This window comes from Nanorana parkeri, unplaced genomic scaffold (genome assembly GCF_000935625.1).
Source record: "Nanorana parkeri isolate BGI_ZX_2015 unplaced genomic scaffold, ASM93562v1 scaffold600, whole genome shotgun sequence".
NCBI lineage: Eukaryota > Metazoa > Chordata > Amphibia > Anura > Dicroglossidae > Nanorana > Nanorana parkeri.
The window spans coordinates 32,511-52,401 of record NW_017306868.1 but is presented as its reverse complement, the minus strand read 5'-3'; the positions used below and the strand labels follow the sequence as shown (position 1 = coordinate 52,401).

The following is a 19,891-nucleotide window of genomic DNA, read 5'->3' as shown; positions in this document are numbered from 1 at the left end:
ATTGCAGAGAGTGTCACTGGCATGAGAACATCAGCGCTGTTTTCCACATCATTAAACTCTGAGTGCATAGGGTTATGTTGACACTCCCCCCAGGTGGAGAGCCATGACTATCTGCACTCACAGGTAGTGGGTTGCATGATGCTGGAGGTCATGCAACCCAGAAGAGGAACAATGCTAGATTGCGGAGCGGGTAATCTGCAGAGGACAGCACTTTGAGAGGTGGCAAGTACAGCATCTACAGATGCTTATTTTTTTCGGAAAGGCTGGGGAATCTGGAAACCTTCACTGCAATGCACATACAAATCTGTACAACTTAGTAAATTAAATGCGTGATTTCAGTCCATCACGGGAGCGAGCTTGGAGCAGTGGCTACTTTACAACACACACAGGGACCATGGAAAACAAAAGTAGCCACCCTCCAGAAGGAAGGACAGTGTCAGTATGAATTTAGAGATGATTTGAGGATCTACAGCCGAGTGATACACAAATAGGCTACATTTTCGTTAATAGTTAGGTTACTTGAATGCATTTTAAGGTTTAACTCCTGAATTTAGTGTCATTTTAAACACATTAGGCAGTCCATTTGGTGCTGTGGATTTCACTTTTGTGTACATATCCCTCCCTTAGTGCCTCGCCCAGGGTGGAGTACAGATAAAAACATCTCGAAGCTCACAATCAATGAAGTGGGCCACCCAGCACTGTCTATGAATGATGAGGGATACTCATTTAGCAGGCAAGAATGGTTAGTTGCACAGTAGTGTTTTGGAGTTTGCCTTTTGCATTACATTATATAGGTACAACAGCTTCCATTTTATATAGATTATCTACAGTATCTCAACGGATTCCAGTGCAGGTTGCTTCATGCAGGCACAGACTGAAGTTCACTGAAAAGCAATGTGTTTTGAAGGAGGCCAAAGAAAGCTGAACAGATCTAAGCGGTGGTAGCCTTGCAGCTTCACTGTTACAACTCTAGCAAAAAGTCACATGGGTGCTTGTCAGATGGTAATATTCAGGCAGAGTTAGCAAAGCAATGGCTATGCCAAGGCACAGATACTACCTTTAAATGGTAATCACATGGCTTTTCATACCAATGCATGTTAGATTAGTCATAAGAACAACCGGATACTGTGAAATAATGTAATTTATAACAAAGGATTATGTCTAGGAGTTTTAAGCAGCACACTCTCTGACAATAGCAGAGTAGCAAAAAGAAAAGGTCTTTCACTTACACTATGAAAGTGGACAACTTCTTAAAGAACTCTATAAATACAACACTTTTCTTAAGGTTTCCTTTTTGGGACTTTCATACTCACCATTGCATAATAGTTACTATTAACCATAATAGGGCCTCTTCCACGCAAATAAATATATTCTTCCCACCAATCACTAACCTGAAAAAAAACACAAAAACAAAACTCAACTTTCAATAAAACGAACACTGTTATATATAAACTAAATCAAGACAAGTATGTAAGCTAGAAATTAGAAATGCATGTAAGAAAAAAAACTTTTAACTTAGAAAATAAGACCAGTGCAGACTTTAATAGGTAAATATTAATGTTCTTACATAGTTAGATGCCCACCAGGATTTCAGCTTCAGGTACCACTGCAGCTTAGGACCCAACTTCACTTCAAAATCTTTGGCCAATGCCGTCATGCGTTTGAATTCCTCATCATTCATCAGAGGTCTTACAGACTCCAAATACTAATAAAATAACACAAGGTGTTACAGGGTATAAGGTAATGCCAAATAGGAGGTAAGAGTGAAGACAAATAGGGCCTCAATATTCTATACTAAATGAATAGCACAAACAAAATCTTTTAAGTTTGTTTTATATTATCATTCTAAATTTTCACAGAGGTTGTGTCAACAGAATATGTCAATACTACTATGTAGATTACTTAGCAAATACTGTAGGCAAGGCTGCTCTTCATTTTAACAGAACCTTCTTTTTAGCCTCTTAGACTTAGAGAACTATGAGGTGAGTGATTTACACTCATCCTCATAGTTAGAGCCGGCCTGTGACATTGAAAGTGTCACAGGTTGGCTCCATTGATCGGGAAGTGAGCGTACACATACCGTTGCTCCCTCACTTCCTGATCATCTCCCTGCAGAAAGTTGTGGCCGTCAGTCACCATTCCCCACAGGGATCCCCCCCCTCCCCGATCCTCCAGCGCTGACTGGAGGAACAGACAGGGGAGGGGTCAGGAACAGCAGGCTCTAGATAGGCAGAGCCCGCTGTCAATCAGCCAGCTTTGGGTCATGGGAGGAAGTTAGTATATGTCCCCCCACTGACCCTAAAGAGAACTATGGGATAAAAAAGTTACCCCATAGTTCTCTTTTAAGCCTGCAATACGCAGTTCAAATTTCGGCTGATTGCTGCTCAATCTGCTGAAATTCAAGCAGTGGGTGGCCCTTTTGGCACCATCCACAAAAATTATTTTTTTGGCCAAACAGTCATCACATCCTATCATATGCAGCCATTGTTCGGGTATTCAGACAGTCACAGGTACCGGCGGTCTGAATGTCACTGTGAATTAAGAGATGAGTAAATCCAAAATTTTGAGTTGCCACTAAAACAGGAATAGAGGGGTAATCTTTCAATGGGGACACTTGTTACCATGATATCCTTTCACTTCCTGTTTAATCTACAGTGCAGGAAGTTAAGGAAAATCTTCCTAATAAGGCACAAATGGCAAAAAAAAGGTTTTAACCCTCCCCTAATCTACCCAAAACAAAACAGAAAAGTTTGGGCTTTAGATATACTTTAATGATTGGTCTTTCATTCCCCTAGACAGATGCTTTTGTATATAGCTATGGGGGCATTTTGTTTTAAAATAATTTTGTTTCTACATAGCTTTTGAATTAGGGCTTGTGGAAAGATGTTATCAATAACATTATTTATTTTTGTATTTGTTTCTTAGTTGGTTTTGTTGTGTTTACTCGGGTTCTGGGTCAGGTAACTTAAAATTGGTGTCGACATTAGTAGAGGCTCTTATTTGGGGGTTTAGCACTTTTATTCTACCTTTTTCCACTGCTAAAATGCTTGAGGCATGTAAAGACCCGTTGCATCCTTTTGTATGGAAGTCAACTATTAAATTAGACGTTTTGGAAGTACTCACCCTTCAGCTGAGATTTTTGTACAATATACGTAGTAATTCCGCACAGATTTATAAAAGAAGTTAATGTCCCAACAAAACAAAAATTCTTGAAAGTGTATGCATCTAGTGTGGAGATACTAACCCTTTGCATTGTGTCCCTAACTGCTGGTACAGGAAGGCGAGGAAGTGACGCTTGGTAGCTGTACAGCATAGGCGTACGGCCTGAGAATATCTTCACCAAAGTCTAAATGAATAAAAGGAACATATAAGCCAAGTTATGAAACAATGCTAGCTGACAAAAATACTATTACTTTCACATAGAAGGGTCTCCCTCTGCGGCCCAAGACAATCAGCTGCTTGGGGGTTGTGCAAAAGCAAACACATCTTCAATGCTGCTAAAGCAAACAGACCAGCTCAGTTTAAACTGGAGCTGTGTTATTCTGAAAATGGCATAGAGCATAGAATACACATTGGAAGTGTATACAGTGGAGTATAAGAAAACAAAAGCATGAAAAAGTAGTAGACTTTAGACAACAACAGGATATGAAGATTTGATCCGATCATCATGCAGTCTTATTGGTCATAATTTCTGTCAAACATGCAAGTTTTTATAAACAAGGACTGACACATGCAAACCGTTCTGGTGCTGGTTTATTTTGGGGAGAAAACAATGAAGAAGCACGGATTACCAACTTGCATGGTCATTTATTCCTTTAAATGCCAGCACCAGCAGTGTCTTCAGATACCTATAGACATGGGAATGTCCAACTCTCTTCACCATATCACCACATGTCCCATCATAAAGTCTAATTCTCCTCACTGCACCCAACCACACACTGCACTATATATCCACATCACAGTCTGGCAATCTTGCCAGACTGTGTATGAAAACACAAAAACCCTCTTACCAGCCACAGCTTGGTGGTGGCGGACATCTTGCCATGTTGATCATACATCCAGCCATGGTAGGATAAGAGCTGCTTCAGGATGTAACGCATGGTCATGATAAGTGCAAACCACAGACCCGTAGAGAAGAGAAGAGCGCTGATAATGCTCTGCCCCTGGTGAGATAGGTAGCTACTGCAAATACATGAGGGAAACATATCACCAATGATTGAACACATCAGTAAAACTAGCAGAACATGTACAATCAATGCATTGTTTTTACAAAATTCCACTAAGATTTTTTTGCATCTCATAAACGCCACAACATTTTCCATAACAAAAGAAAAAAAGGAAGAAGTATCTGGGCATGCACTCACTACGCAGAACATAGAAGGTATACCTTTGGAAAAAAAAGATCTATTGCCATAATTACCAAAGAGCTTGTAAGCTGTGCTGTTAAAATGCCAGTGGGTGAAGAAACAATATTTTTCAGGTATCAACCTGGCCTGCATTACAACTTCTCCTAATGTGATTAAAGGTCTTGACTAGGCACAAACTAGTTTCAACACAATTTTAAACCAAACATTCTACCATGCTTTATTAGAGAGATTTTAAATGTTTAAACTAGCACCCAGTTATGGCCAATATTACTACAATTTCGTACCACTTCTCTACATTTACCTGACTGGCAGATGTTCTTTGATTTTGCCAATCATCCCCATAGATGGGTCCACACGAGCGTACATAGTTCCCATGATGGCAATCACCACAAACAGCCAGCTTGAAGGACTGGCAGGATAGACACCAGTAATAAAACTATTCTGCAAATAAAGAATAATAAAGTATTAACGCTTATGTCAATGCAAAATGTTATAAATATAGTGTGTCCATTTGGGTAATCCATGCATCTTGCTTTATGTTTTATCCCTTTAAACACACTGCAAGTACAGAAAAATAAATATTGATGTGCCAGAAATATAGTGAGCTCCTAACATACTTAAGCTGACGGTACACCTTACAACCATCGCAAGACTTTTGTCTTGCAATGGTTGTAAGGTAATTAAAAAAACGTACGCTCTGCCGATCTTGGACAGGCAGATCGTACTTGCGATCATCGCAAGCCCGCCCCGCTGAGGGGCAGGCTTCAGATGACTGTAATGCTGAACGTGCAGTGTGCGCTTGCGCACACCGGCCCGTGCGGAATTTATCTTAAGAGCGGGCCACAAACCCGCCGACAATCGTACGATTCTCGGTGGGTTTTCCAGCCTGCTCATGAGACAAGAGGATTTCCCGCGATTATCGCACAATAATCGGCAGGTGTATGGGCACCTTAAGACTGAAGCAGACAGAATCTGGAGCAGCTGTGCATAGTAACCAATCAGCTTCTATCTTCAGCTTGTTCAGTTAAAGTAGTATTAAAGGCTGGGCATTTTTTACCTTAAAAGGAGAACTATGTGGTGAGTGAAAATCACTCATCCTCATAGTTCGAGACGACGTGTGACAATGAAACTGTCACATGTCGGCTCAACAGATAGGGAGGTGTGCGAACGCATACTGTCGCTCGCTCACTTCTCGATCATCTCCCAGCAGAGAGCGGTGACTGTCAGTCATGACTCCCTGCAGGGATTCCCCACCTCTCCGCTCCAATCCTCCAGCGCTAATTGGAGGAACGGACGGGGAGGGGGCAGGCACAGCTGGCTCTGCCTCTAGATAGGCAGAGCCAGCTGCCACTCACGCAGCTGAATAGATCTCAACAGCATTGTCGGGATCCGTCCTGTCTGCGGCGCGGTCAGTATATAGTGAGCTGTAGCTCGCGATATACTGAGCTTTGGTCCAAGGTATATCGGTTATCGATTTTATACTGAGCTTTGGGTCACGGCAGGACGCTAGTATATGTTCTCCCGTGAACCTTAAGAGAAATATTGGGAAAAAAACACTTACCCTATAGTTCTCTTTTAAAGCATTCTCTGCATTAAGGTAAAAAACGCCCAGTGTCTCTGAACTCCCCTGTATTCCCCCCCACCCCCCACTTACCTGTCAACAGCGCTTTTTACCGCAACCATAGGCTCCTTCTGCCGTGAGTCAAACTGTTGGGCGGAGAGGAGGGGCGTGGCCTGCCGCAAGGCTGTGTGCGTCTATGGACACACACAGCTACTGTAGAAACAACTAGGAACGCACACGCACGGGTGCCTCCACAGCAGCCACTTAGCTGCTGGCGACACTCGTGCAGGGGGAGAGAGGATGCGGGGACCCACTAGAAAACGAGGAATCGAGAAATAAAAAAAATAAACACAGATCTGCAATAAAGATGGCTCCCACTGATAAAAATAAAACAAAACCCCCTAAAGCTTCAATATGACTTTAAACTTTGGAAATTAAAGGTAAAAGCTGGTTGCAGCTGTTCCCTATTCTGTCTGCTCCAGTCTTAGTAAATTACTCTCTATGTATTTTTGGCTCTGGATTCCAAAGCCCTGTCTGCTTTCTTTAGGATGCATCAAAAAGAACACAGACCTCTCATCTTCCACACCCCACCTTGTGCACAGGCAGACAGCACAGGACATTATCACATTTCACAATTTTGTCTGGTTGGTTGTAGGTTGTAATTATAGCACAAAAGAAAAAAAAGACAGAAAAACAATATAGTTTCTAAAGTTGAAAGGAGAATATCGTGCATTATCAGTAAGCAGGCCCAGAATGGCCAACGAGCTGGGCGGGGCCTTTCACAGGTCATCCTGTCCCTCGCGGTGGGTTGCCAGCTTACTGCCATCCTGTTCCTCAGTGCCCACACATAGGTCCCAACACACCGCACCCCCTACGTGCTGGGCAATCTAATCCCCTTGCAGGTACAGCGAGGCTCTGCTTCCCATGCTGCTCTGCTGTGAACAAAGGCTGCACTCTAAGCTGCGGCCAAGCCAGAATAGAGGGGAGCTTTTGCTGGGGCAACCTGATGCTATGCATCGGGTTGCACATTCTCAGGATCATGCCTAAGCTCAGAGGTTAAATATCTCTAGTCCCTTTGCCCTGTTAGTCTGCCTGCCTGGTAGTCCTCGGATCCAGCTTATCTGCTGAAGAGGCTCCACAGACCAGCCCCCGAACCACGTGCTGGCTTACCATCCCGTGCAGACCCCTCTCCTGCTGCAGAGTGACCGGACGCCCTAAGTGTGAGTTGTAATCCTATACTTGCTTTACCTTATTGCTGTTTACCCTTTTCTGTTCCCAGATTGCTACCCTGTGACCCTGAACTCTACCCTTGCTGTACCTTGTTGCCATTTACCCTTTTGCTGTGTCTGGATTACGACCCTGTAACTCTGAACTCTTCCCTTTCTGTATCCTATTGCAGTGTGCCCCTTAATAAAGAATGGCCAGGGGTCTTAAAAACCACTCTCGATCTCTGTGTGTGTTCTGACGCAATTGTCAGACAAAGAAAAAGTAAGCAGAGATAAAAAAGGTAGCAACTATAAATCTTTTACAAGTCTGCACAACCATCATTATTTAAATTATCAGTTCAAATTCTTATGTAAGCCAAGGTGTGACTGATTCTCTTTAAAGCGCATAAATAAAGAAGGGGCTCTTCCACTGGGACAGACACAAAACACAATAATCATGCCACATTGCTTACCTTGAGGCGAGCAAGCTTCTTCTTCCAGGATCGTAGCCCAGAGAGGTAGACCTGTTTAAGAGCCTCATGGCTTAATCGAAGGTCAATACCATCTGGTGTAACTGTAAACTGGAATGCCACAGCCTGGTGGGCTTCTGCCATTGTGGTTGTTCTTCAGTCCAAAGCTATGTGAAAAAAAGAAGAAAGCTGTAATAAAAAAAACAAGAAGTAGAAGAAGTTAAATCCATCTTTTCAACAAACTATACTTAAAGGAGAAGTAGGAGGTGAGTGCTTTTCACTCACCTCATAGTTCTAGCCGACCTGTGATAATGAGACTGTCACAGGTCGGCTCAGTAGATCGGGAAGTGAGCGAACACATACCGGCGTTCGCTCACTTCTCGATCCTGTCACGGCTCTCTGCCCTGACAGGGGAGGGGCTGGATTCCCCCCTCCGCGCTCCTACCCTCCAGCGCTGACTGGCGGAACGGACGCAGGAGGGGGCGGGTACAGCTGGATCTGCCTCTAGATAGGCAGATCCAGCTGTCACTCACGCAGCTGGGCGGATCCCGGCACAATTGTCGGGATCCGCTTCAGCTGCGGCTTCTCAGTATAACGCGAGCTGTAGTATGAGCTGCAGGTCGTGGTATACTGAGCTTAGGGTGACGGGAGGACGCCAGTTTGTGTCCTCCCCTTACCCCAAGGAGAACTATGGGGAAAAGCCCTAACCCCATAGTTCTCCTTTAAAGGGAAACTTTAGTGTATCATCAGTAAACACATGCTATTACAATGTATTATTATTGTTCTTATTAGAATGTTTACCTTAAAATATCAGGAAATAGCCAACACAGTGTTAATACTAAAATATAAACCGGTCTGGTTATACTCTTTTGTTGGTCCCGAGCCCTACCCCATAACAGCATTTTACTGATGGACAGCAAGCCTAAAATATATGAAGTTTGGAATAAATTACTAATATCTCTGCTATAAGCCAGTGCTTCTGAAATAACAGGTAGAAAAGAGACATAAAGGAATGATTTGAATGGCCTTGTCCAGAATCTTAAAATGAAAAATGACCACTTTATATTTTGGACCTGTGATGGAAGCGACACATGTTCGAAGAAGGTTCTACAGTGCTTAGCAGTTGTTAACTGGAGGGCTTGTATTCTCCTTTTGGCCAACCACACCATAACCTGTCTGCATACAGCCTAAAAGAGCTGTATGTAGTTTGAAATAAAGGCTAGGTTCAGATCTGAGCGGTACCTAGGACGCGCATCCCAGGACCGTACGATCGTGTGCTAGTGCACACAGCGGTTGCCACACGGCCCCATTGATTTCAATGGGGTTACATCCGCGCAGCAATCGCTGAAAAAAGGTACATGTTTAAGCTGTATCTGTGCTAAGGGCCGGTTCACATCACAAAGTCTGCGTTCCAGAGCGTCTGGCCTCTGGAAAGCACGCCGACCTGCTCCCTGCGTTCAGGGAGGCATGGTGGGGCATTGAAGTCAATGGTGGCGCAGCCACGCCTCCAGTGCAATTGCCCGCACCTGAACGCGTGGTACATCGGTGCCGCCATTCTGGTCCAGTGCGATCTTCAAAAATAGTGCTTGCAGCATTTTTGCAGACCGCACTGGACCGAAACACAGGCACTAATGTGCCACGCATTCGGGTGTGGGTGACCGCACTGGGTGCGTGGCTGCGGATCCATTGACTTCAATGCAAATATGTGCAATACTTACCGATCCTTCTGTTTGCAGAACACTGTAATGATTGCTGATCACTACAATGTTTGTAAACAACTGGAGACATACTATGTGTCCCCACTTATGAATGAACAGGTAGTGCTTTACATAACTTCCTGTTCATTCATGAGGTTGATAGTAAATTACTATCTCCATTTTCTGAATGAAAAGAAAGCCTCTGTACTGAGTGCTTTCTGTTAATTACTAACAGGGGCTGCAGAAAAAGAGATTGAGGACTCTGTGTCCTCAATTTCTTTTTCTATTTCAAAAGGGAAATGTCAAGGGTCTGTTTAGACCCCTGATATTTTACCAAAGCCTCCCCAACAGCAAAAAAATAAAGACATGCATTTCATTTTTGGATAGCACCTAACAAAGACTAATTCCAACAGTCATCAGCTGGAAAAAAACATGGAAGAGAAGTAATTTTTAAATCTGTGTCCTATTCATTGTAGAAATAGTAATCATGACTATAGGTACCTTAGATAGAAAATTGCAAAAGCCACAAAAAAACTCGACAGAGAATTGGCACTGTGGGGCATACCTGATGCAGTGTATGATTCAACTGATAGCAGTGTGTAAAATAGAATAGAAAATTAACAATACACAAAAAAAGTCACCATGGAAACTATAGTTTTGCGATGGCGTGACTAACACATTTTGCAGACCTTCAAACTACTATTGATATATTCTCCAATCATTATTTGAATCAACTGACACATTTCATTTTATTTAGCAAAAAAAAAAAAAGGTCAAAAGAAAAATAAAACAACTGATCCCTGTTGTTTTGCTGTTACATTTAGACAAATATTGAAAATTATGGCAAATACATGAGAACTAATCTTGCAAGTGTGTGTAACAGCAAGTTGCAGATGGCACAGGTGTGTTGTACTCTACAGCACCCATTAAAAGCTACATAGTCCAAAATCAGTTTTGTAGAACTGCATACACAAAAAAAACTTTACAACTCATCAATTCAGAATTAACTGGCCATAACATTAATCCTCTGCCCCAGCCATGTGCAAGGATGTGTAATATGTGTTGTGCAATCTGTTTTTATGTACTCAAGTGTGTCCTAGGCGAATGTTACTTCCATAGGCTGTTATTTCAGTCTAATTCCTTGTACCACCGTGAGAAATTATGTATGCTACCTCTGTGATGTTGTCGAGCTCTTAGGCCCCATTCCCACTGCGCGATATCGCAAGAAGTCGCCGGCCAATGCTATTCAATGGAGCTGTGTTAGCTCCATGTCGCTTCAGCAGGACCCTTTTTTTAATGGAGACCGACGGTGAAGGTCGTGCTACCGTCGCGCTATCCTGGCCGCACGGATCCGCTGCAAAAGGTATGTCGCTTAGTGTGAATGGGGCCTTAAATCTTACCAATTGGTCATATATTGCAAGCTCCAACGTAGGAGATATACAGGTGTATGGAAGGAATCTCCAGCAGGTTTATCAATAGCTTGGATTCCCCCTGCATGCACAGGCCATGTACATACAGGGAGCTGAAATCCCTACCCAACCAGAAAGGCTGGCATCCATTCTGAGGAATTTTCAGTGAAGGGGCAGACAGGATCAGCTCAAAGACTCAATCAGTAGGTGAAGCCGATTGAAGATATGTCTTGTTGAGTATTAGTATTGGATCTCCCTGTCAAGGGAGAGGGAAGACTCTGTGGAGCTCTGGGGTTAAACTAAGTTAACCAAGTTTAACATGAACGATATCGCATGAATCTGCGGAACATGTAGTCTTAGCAGTTTCAGATATTTTAGCATAAAAAACCTTCACTCTCAATACAAAAGGTACTGAGATCCAGAAAAGAACAGGACTGACTCATCTCACTTGAGTATTGAGCACAGGTTTAAATGAAATGTTTCCACAGGAACTACCAATCCCATCTTCAGTGTTCTAGCTGAGGAAAGGAGGTTCTCATCGAAGATTTTACAATACATGGCCCCATCCATAGACACCTCAATGCGGCAAAGTGTGCAGGTCAACAATTTTGTCCCTAACGTCCTTTGACAGCTCTTTGGGCTTGCCCATGGTGGTGAGGTTGGAATGTAAGAAAGAGATTCCGTGGACAGTTGTCTTTTATATACATAACGAGTTGTCATTAGGAGCACGTTCTTAGATTGACAGGACTAATCTGTGTACCACATAGACAGTCTGTGGGAGCCAGAATTATTGTTGGTTGGTCGGGGATCAAATGTTTTTTTTTTGGTTGATATTCTGTCTCTATCATTTAAAATACACCTATGACAAGAAAATTATAGACCTTTAATTTCTTTGTAAGTGAGCAAACTTACAAAATCAGCAGGGGATCAAATCAATATTTTCCTCACTGTATCCATAATTTCCAGCAAGAGTATGCAAAGTCATCCATGTGATTATGTATTTAGGGCAGAGGTCACGGATTTATCCACACCCAATGACAATATTACTGCAGGGAAAAAGAGACATCACGTTCATTGAAGTTATCTTCCACATACAAATGAAATAGCCCCAGTGTAAAGCTAACAAACGTCTGTTAAAATACTACCTAGGCAGTCAGACCTGAAAGTTCAGCACATAGGATTTAAAAGTAACACAACTCCTTGAATACTAACAAGTAACCAAAGAAAAACTGTCACGAGTAAAAAGTGGTCACTGGTGACCTTGCATGGCCCTCCTGCTGACTCTTGTGTTTCAATACTATTAAGTCACTGGCCTAAGATAAGTATGCAGATTAGGACTTCTGTCTTTCCCGATTGCATACAAATCTGTAACTGTTGTATTTCTAAACTCGAGTTAGCCCTCGTTCACACCTGAACGTTTTGTAGCGCGTTCTACGCTCGACGAACGCTCTACAAAACGCTCAAAAATATAAATCCCATTGTATTCAATGGTCTCGTTCCCACCTTGGCGTATTTCCGACCGTCCCTAACGCGCTACAAAACGAGTTGCGGTAAAAAAACGCGCGGCAGACGCGCATATGCAATACGCCTAGGTGTGAACGAGGGCTTAAGCTGTCACTTGCCATCTAGCCATGGTTGGAGCCTGCAATCGAAGAAAGTTTAGAAAATCAGGCTAGTCACACTAGGTGCAATTAGATGCAATTATATGCGTTTAAAATGTTTTTCTAAACACATATATAGTATATGCATCTAATGATTTCCAATGGATCTATCACACTTTGCGTTTAGATGCTTTTATCTGCAGTCATTTTAGCTGCATTTAGAAAAATTAAAAAAAAAGTCAGGTGTGTACAGGAATCGATTTCAACTTCTAAATGCACGTAAACACAATTTGATGCTAGAATTTGATACCAGATGCATTTAAATTATGTGTATTTACATGTATATGCGTTTAACGTATCTAGAAGCATAAACACAGCATTAAAGTGACATTAAAGGCAAAAAATGTTTTCCCTCCCCCCAATGTTAGGCCCCATTCACACCTATGCGTATTGTAATATGCGCGTCTGTCGCGCGACCGTCACGCGGTTTTTTACCGCGATTCGCGGTAAAAAATATTGCGCGACCGTCACGCGATTCCAAAGGCTACTTGGCAGTATCCAAATGGAAAACGCCCTACAAAACGGCCCAAAGTAGTCCCGGGACCTTTTCATGCGTGGGCCGTTTTGTAGTGCGTTCGGGACGGGCGGAAATACGGACAGGTGGGAACGATACTATTGACTACAATGCTATTTATTTTTTTGACCGTTTTGTAGAGCGTTCGTCGAGCGTAGGACGCGCTACAAAACGGTCAGGTGTGAATGGGGCCTTAATGTCAGCACTTACCTTAAATGATGTCCTTAATCCGATCTTCTTTCCTGATGTTTTCATCTTTCCCTCCAGCGGTGCTGCGGCTCTCCGATCCAGCGCTGACTCCTTTGTCCTTGCAGGCACTTCCGATCCAGCGGTGTGTCTGCATGTGGGCGCACGCGTCCATAGACTTACCTTGCGTCTCTGCTCGTCTCCCGTCCGAAAATCCGAACTGTGCATGCGCCCGCCCCAAGATGCTTTGCGGCCACCCGAGTTTTGTTTTCTCGGACGGGAGCGCGCAGCGAAGATAGGGTAAGTGTAAACTGCTGTTAAAGCGGTTCTTTTTTTTCCCACTTTTTGCCTATATCTACTGATTGCTAGCAGTAGATATAGGAAAAAAAAACGGAGGGTTTAGAAACCCTTTAAGCCTGACAGATTTTTCTCTGCATATAGAGCACAAAAAACGCAAGCGGCAAGTGTGAATGAAGCCTTTATGTCCCCTTGTCATCAATCAGCTGAGGACTTGATGGCTAGCCCATAGATGACCATTTGTAGATGTGATTTTCCCTTGCAGCTGCATTACAGATAAAGCTTGTGTGAATTATGTATTTATCATGCAGCCTATGAAATCATATGTTCTCCATAATATCTACAACACCCTTGTATTCTTCAAAAAAGGATCCCAAGTACCCAAAAAAGAAGTCTGATCCAGCATTACTGCAATCATTCTGTCCTATTACTCTAATGGGGGGGTTATTCTTTGCATACTCTTTCTTTTCCTCCCCATTCTTCATACTGTGGCCATTTTCAATAAGAAGAATCCATCTCCCTTTACTTCCTCGAATTCTGGGTCTGCCTCCTGGAACATGTGACAGTGCACATCATCTCAGGGAGGAAAAAAAATGCCTTTTTAGGGGTATGGTGTAAAGGACTTTTAGTTACCTTAACCCGATCCAGCTGGCTCCAGGACCGATGCCTACAGCCTCTTCTCTCCTCCGCCCCGGCAGTCAGAGGTTTGCTGATGTTATTACATCTAATACAGGTCTCATAGCCCTGAATGTTCGGGAGCCAAGAAACAGTCCACAAGCTGGAGCAGAGGGGAGACTGCTGAACACAAGGGGAGTGGGGATCACTGAATTTTGCAGAAGGCGTGTATCCAAACCTCTGTTATTAACCTTAGTGGTGAGACAAGTTGTTTTACATGCTGACTTGTGAGTGTGCCATGATGCCTTTCTACTGTTCACTGAATTTTGATTCACAACAAATGTGTTGGGGCTGCCCTGGCTGCCTTTGCCCTCTCATGAAAGGGCCTTTTCAGTGTTGGCCCTTTGAGCTAAATAAATTGATTTTGCGTTGCAGTTTGGGCACTGGTGTTCAAAAACGTTCCCCATCACTGGCTTAAAGCAAAAGCGATGGGAGAGGCAGGTACAGGTAGCATGACCAAGTTATCTTGCCAGTTCCCCCCCTTACAACCCCTTTTTTTTTTTTCTTAAAGCAAAAGCGATGGGAGAGGCAGGTACAGGTAGCATGACCAAGTTATCTTGCCAGTTCCCCCCCTTACAACCCCTTTTTTTTTTTTTAATTCCACTCCACCAGCTTTGGACTACCACAGCCAGTGGAGTGCAATGCACATCTGTAAATGACCTCACTGCGCTGTATAAATATGTGCAGTTTTTCCAAAGGCAGCAGTGAGGCTATACCACAGCTTTTAATTCCGGTGCGTTCCTGAGCGTTAGCCGCTGGAACGCACAGCAATCGCTCACTAAACTTCCCCCTTTGTTCTGGGGCGGGAGGGGGCGTGGTGGTGCATTGAAGTCAATGGCACCGCAGCCACGCCCACCACCCGCAGTGGGATTGAATGCACGGCAAAACATTGCCTGTGTTCCGGTCCACTGCTAATGCAAAAAATATAGAGCATGCAATGCGGGCAGGGGGGCGTGGCTGTGGTGCCAATGCACTGCCACGCCCCCTCCTGCCCCAGAACGAAGGGGGAAGTTAATAAGCGATTGTGCGTTCCAGCAGCTACCACTCTGGAACGCACCATAATTGGTGTAAATGGGCCCTTAGAGCCATACCTGCAAAAAAGGACTGTAAATACTTATCTACTCTGCTTATTGCACCGCAGGACGCCGCTCTTCTCATGAGAAATCTTCTAAAGTCTTCAGCAACTCCCACATGTCTGGGAATGCCAATCTCCTGGGTCCCCCTGCAGCTGCAACTGGCTTCCCTATTGAGCTTCCCTACTGAGCTCCACCTCATTACTGTAGCCTGTAATGCATGGAGACCAGAGTCAGTGAGCAGGGTTGACCGAGAGAAAAAAAAATGCCCAAAGCTCTGCTGCTGGCTATTGTATTTTGACAGGCGGCCAAAGTCACTGTTGGGCCGACAATTTTCAGCCTGGCTTCTTTTAGGGCCAGTTCACACCACAAAGTCTGCGTTCCAGAGCGTTAGGCCTCCAGAACGCACTGGAATGCAAGCCGGCCGCCTCCCTGCATTCAGGGGTGGGAGGGGGTGTGGTGTTGCACTGAAGTCAGTGGCAACGCAGCCACGCCCCTCACCCGCAGGGCAATCACCCGCACCCGGAACGCAGGCACATTAATGCCTGCGTTCTGGGCCAGTGCGATCTGCAAAAATACTGCAAGCACTAGTTTTGCAGATCGCACTAATGTGCCTGCGTTCCGGGTGATCACACTGCGGGCAGGTGGGCGTGGATGTGGTGCCATTGACTTCAGTGCACCGCTACGCCCCCTCCCGTCCCTGAACGCAGGGAGGCGGCCGGCTTGCGTTCCAGAGGCCGAACGCTCTGGGAGGCAGACTTTGTGGTGTGAACCGGTCCTCAACATGATATTAAAGTCAAAAGGTTTTTAAGCTATTTCAAATGTTTTAGTTTCCTGCAGAATCAGCTGGTCCCCTGAGCACTGGCCCCGATATCCTGTTTTAGGGTGGCCCCTTTCCCTTGCAGGGCCCTGTGGAGCCACCCTTGTGTTGCTAGCAAGCCGTGTGTCTCCACAAACACTGCAAGGAAAACCATTCCCCTCCTCCTGGCTCTTTCCTACCATCTCCAAGCTAATAGATGGCAGATGCCGGAGACTGCTCAGTCCTACATGATCTTGTACTGGACATGAAGTTCAGAGAAGCTGAGCTCAGAGAGTTCGAGCTGTTCAGAAACATGATGACTGGGCAAAAATGTAAAGAAATACTTTGCTGGGCAATGCATATTTGTTTGATTCATTAAAGAAAAAAGTTTGAGAGTTTAAAACTACTTTAACAAAAGTCGACTCTTGTCATACAGAGGAGTGCTGATGGGGCCACTCACAGCTTGAATTACGAGCACAGGGCACATTCCTTGTTTATACTAAATGTACATTACACATCTTAGTACCCTCAGGGCACTGAACAGGCTTCAGCATTTCAACTAACAAGCCGGCATTAGGGGCTCGTTCACACTAGCCCGCACAGTAAAACGCTGAGTGCCATCCAATGTTCTGCCGGAAAAATGCAGCATGTTGGGGTGTGAACGTGCACATTGAAGACAAGTGTGCTCCATGTGCCCTGGCGGCGACTGGCGTTAATTAGTTAATTGAAAATGCCAGTCGTCACATACAATGTGAATGAGCCCTAAAGTACAAAAGTATCTCTGGAAGACACACCATGATATACAAAGCAACAAGTTTACACCGAGGCGAACAATAACAAATCAACTTCTGCCAACTGAAATATTTTAATGGTGGTGTTTATTATTTCTACGCATATAATTGGTATATTTATGAAAACCGGCATAAGCTGAAGTCCAGAACGTTTCCTGGTTTTTGTTTACATACATGTTCACATTTTCTACAACTTTGTAAGGTATTATTAGCAAAGCAAAATATTTTGCCAAAACAAGGAGTTGCCTGGCTGTCGGCAGTTTTGGTTTCCAACATTGTGTACTCTCTCATCTGGAATTGGTCAGCGCTTTATCCACTATTGATCTTTGGTTTGTAAAGATTAAACAATACAGGTAAAGCTGATGCCGATCACAACCAGGTTACTTGACAACAAACTACTAAACTTAACTGGTTGCCAGGGGCAACTGCTCCAGTATGTGTAGCAGAAGAAGGGAGACCTCTGCCTGCTGGAGACACCTCATTCATTGCCTATTACTGGCAATGATCAGCAGGCAATCATTAATCAGGAAGCAGTAGAGGTCTGGTCACTGTATCATGTAAAATATGACAGGCAGAGATCTATACAGCACACTGATAAGGAACCGCCTTACCGACCCGCTGGGTACTTACCGATTCCGGCATCACTCGGGACACACCGAACGGGAACGAGCACCGGACAGTAGTTCTCGCGTAGGAAGTAATTACTGGTGACGCGCGGCCAGTATCGCGCATGCTCTGTTGCACATAGACGAGACGCCCGTGCTGGAGAGGGCGCATGCGCGGGAATTGTTACGTTGCTAACTGGGAGTATGTTGGCCTGTACTGTAGTTATGAACAGTGCTTTTCACATGTATTTTCAGTAATAATGTGAGGGTTCTGTTTGCTGCTGGACGTTAGATTCTAATTTTACCAAGATACCATTTGAGAGGAACAGGGAACTGTACATTCAGTCATAGCTCAGGCATGCCTTCCAGTTTTAGGTAATGAGAGATAAGGACATCTTTTATGTTATTTTGATGTGCTTAATACATGGGTGCATTAAGGCCGTACACCTAAAATTCGGGTGTATGTCCACTTGTCACAGAGCTACAGGTGCTATGTACACCCCCCTGTAGAAGTCAATAGGTGTACACAGATGTATGCAGGTATAGGCCTGTACTTGTGTAGTGCCACATACAGTATGTGTGTGGACATAAATCCTTGAATTGGATATGTCCCATCGCAATCCTGACCGGAAAAATCCCCAACGTACATGGCGGGTGCAGCAGCGACAGCAGATGCCTCCGCAAATCCCATAAAACTAGCAAAAAGTCACTCGCGCTCCAACGTGATGCTCAGTCCAATCAATCCCTTTATTGACTAAGGTGGTATAACATCCCCATGCAATAAAGGGATTGACTGGACTGGGCATCACGTTGGAGTGCGAGTGACTTTTTGCTAGTTTTATGACATACATCCTTGGACGCAGATTTTCTGTGTACAGAGATTTAGGTCTGTACACATACTCAGATTTTCTGTGTACAGTAGATAAAGTCTATGGGAGGCTGTACGCAGCTCCATTGCGGGGGAAGACACCTTGGCATTTACATTCTATGGGCTTAGCCTCCCATGTACACATAGCCTTAGCAGTAAGGGTAAGATTCTGACAGAATATGACAGAAAACCTTCTCCACAGGAGAATCTTCCATGTTACATAGGTAGCCAGGTTGAAAAAAGACACAAGTCCATCGAGTTTAACCTATAGAGATAAGAGGGGGAAAAAAAGAAAAACCTAAAACAACACTATGCCCACAGTTACCCACCGTTGATCCAGAGAAAGGTGCATGAGTTTTAAATGATAGTGATTGATTCGCCACCAGGGAAAGGCGAAAGTCACAATCAGTTCTTCTTAAATAGACCCCCAAGTATGAAGGCAACGGACACACCCTTTAAACTTAAAGTCCATTAACACTAAACTCAGGAGTTAAATCTTAAAACATGCATTCAAGTACCCTAACTATTCAAAACAATTTACCTTATGTGTGTATCGCTCAACTGTAGATCCTCAAATCATCTCTGTCCTTCCTTCTGAAGGTGGCTGCTTTTCTTCCCCATGGTCCCTGTGTGTTGTAAAGTAGTACAGACTTCTAGGAAAATCTGCCAGCCAATCACACAAGCAGGGAATTACATTTCGGGGGGTGTTTCGTACACCAATTGTGTACAGAATGCGTTCAGGTTGCCACATTTTTGAACAATTTTATCAAATTAAAGCAGCTTCATATTGAAATAGAAATGTAATTGCTCAAAAGCCGATATTTTGAAAGCTCATCAAACTGACAACAGTTTCTTACAGGTGGTACTATCAGAAGCTTAACAACACTGCTGGGTTGGCATGCAGATGTGGACAAATTTGTTTGTACCCTTAAAGCTCATTGAAACAAAGCTTATTCCTCCTGAGAAGTGATAAAATTAAAAGCAATGGTGTCATGTATATCTGCAAATGTCTTAGACTAAAGCAAAAAAGTAAAAGGAAAACACCAGGATACTCACAAGCGGAGCAAAAACAATATCACATTGGACTTGTAGTCCTCACTGGATGAACTGCTGTGCAGATGAATGAAATGTCCAGGAACTCTGGCAACCACTAGCTAAACGCATTTTTGGGGAACTTCCCCTTCTTCAGAGCTGAGTCTCAGCTCTGAAGAAGGGGAAGTTCCCCGAAAACAAGTCCAATGTGATATTGTTTTTGCCACAATGTTTCTGGGAGAATGTCTTTTGGAGACAGGAACAAGCTTTCTGACAAGTCACATCAGCTTTATGCTCACAGCCAATAAAAAATAAGATTTCAAATAAAAGAACATCGCACCTACTGTGAGACATGGAGTAGGTTCTGTTACATGTTGGGGCTGCTTTGCTACGTCTGAAAACGTAATGCTCTGTGTCAGAAAGCTCAGTCTCATTTGCAGGTGATAGGTCCTCCAACAGGATAATAACCCCAAACATACAGCTAAAAGCACCCACAAATGGGTAAAAACAAAACATCGGACCTAAAGTGGCCTTCTGTGAGCCCTGATCTGAATCCTTTTCAGCATCTATGGAAAGAACTGAAACATGCAGTCTGCACAAGGTAACCTTCAACCTGAGGCAGCTGAAGCTGTTTGCCCAAGTAGAGTGGGCCAAACTACCTGTTGGTCGGTGCAGAAGTCT

General features: G+C 43.9%; 1 protein-coding gene across 3 annotated transcripts in view; it reads right to left on the bottom strand.

Annotated features, from left to right (window-relative positions):
• LOC108792107 (carnitine O-palmitoyltransferase 1, liver isoform-like) overlaps positions 1-19,891 on the bottom strand; it is a 57,230-nt gene that overhangs the window by 25,994 nt on the left and 11,345 nt on the right. For 2 of the 3 annotated variants that reach the window (XM_018562800.1, XM_018562802.1), the window contains exons 1-7: positions 17,336-17,428; positions 7,607-7,770; positions 4,669-4,808; positions 4,011-4,182; positions 3,245-3,346; positions 1,568-1,705; positions 1,314-1,391 (exon numbers count right to left, since the gene is read on the bottom strand). In XM_018562800.1, the coding sequence (XP_018418302.1) occupies positions 1,314-1,391; positions 1,568-1,705; positions 3,245-3,346; positions 4,011-4,182; positions 4,669-4,808; positions 7,607-7,747 (771 nt within the window). In that variant the 5' untranslated portion in view covers positions 7,748-7,770; positions 17,336-17,428. Of the gene's footprint in view, positions 1-1,313; positions 1,392-1,567; positions 1,706-3,244; positions 3,347-4,010; positions 4,183-4,668; positions 4,809-7,606; positions 7,771-17,335; positions 17,429-19,891 lie in introns of those variants that run through there. The other variant, XM_018562801.1, reaches the window with a different exon arrangement.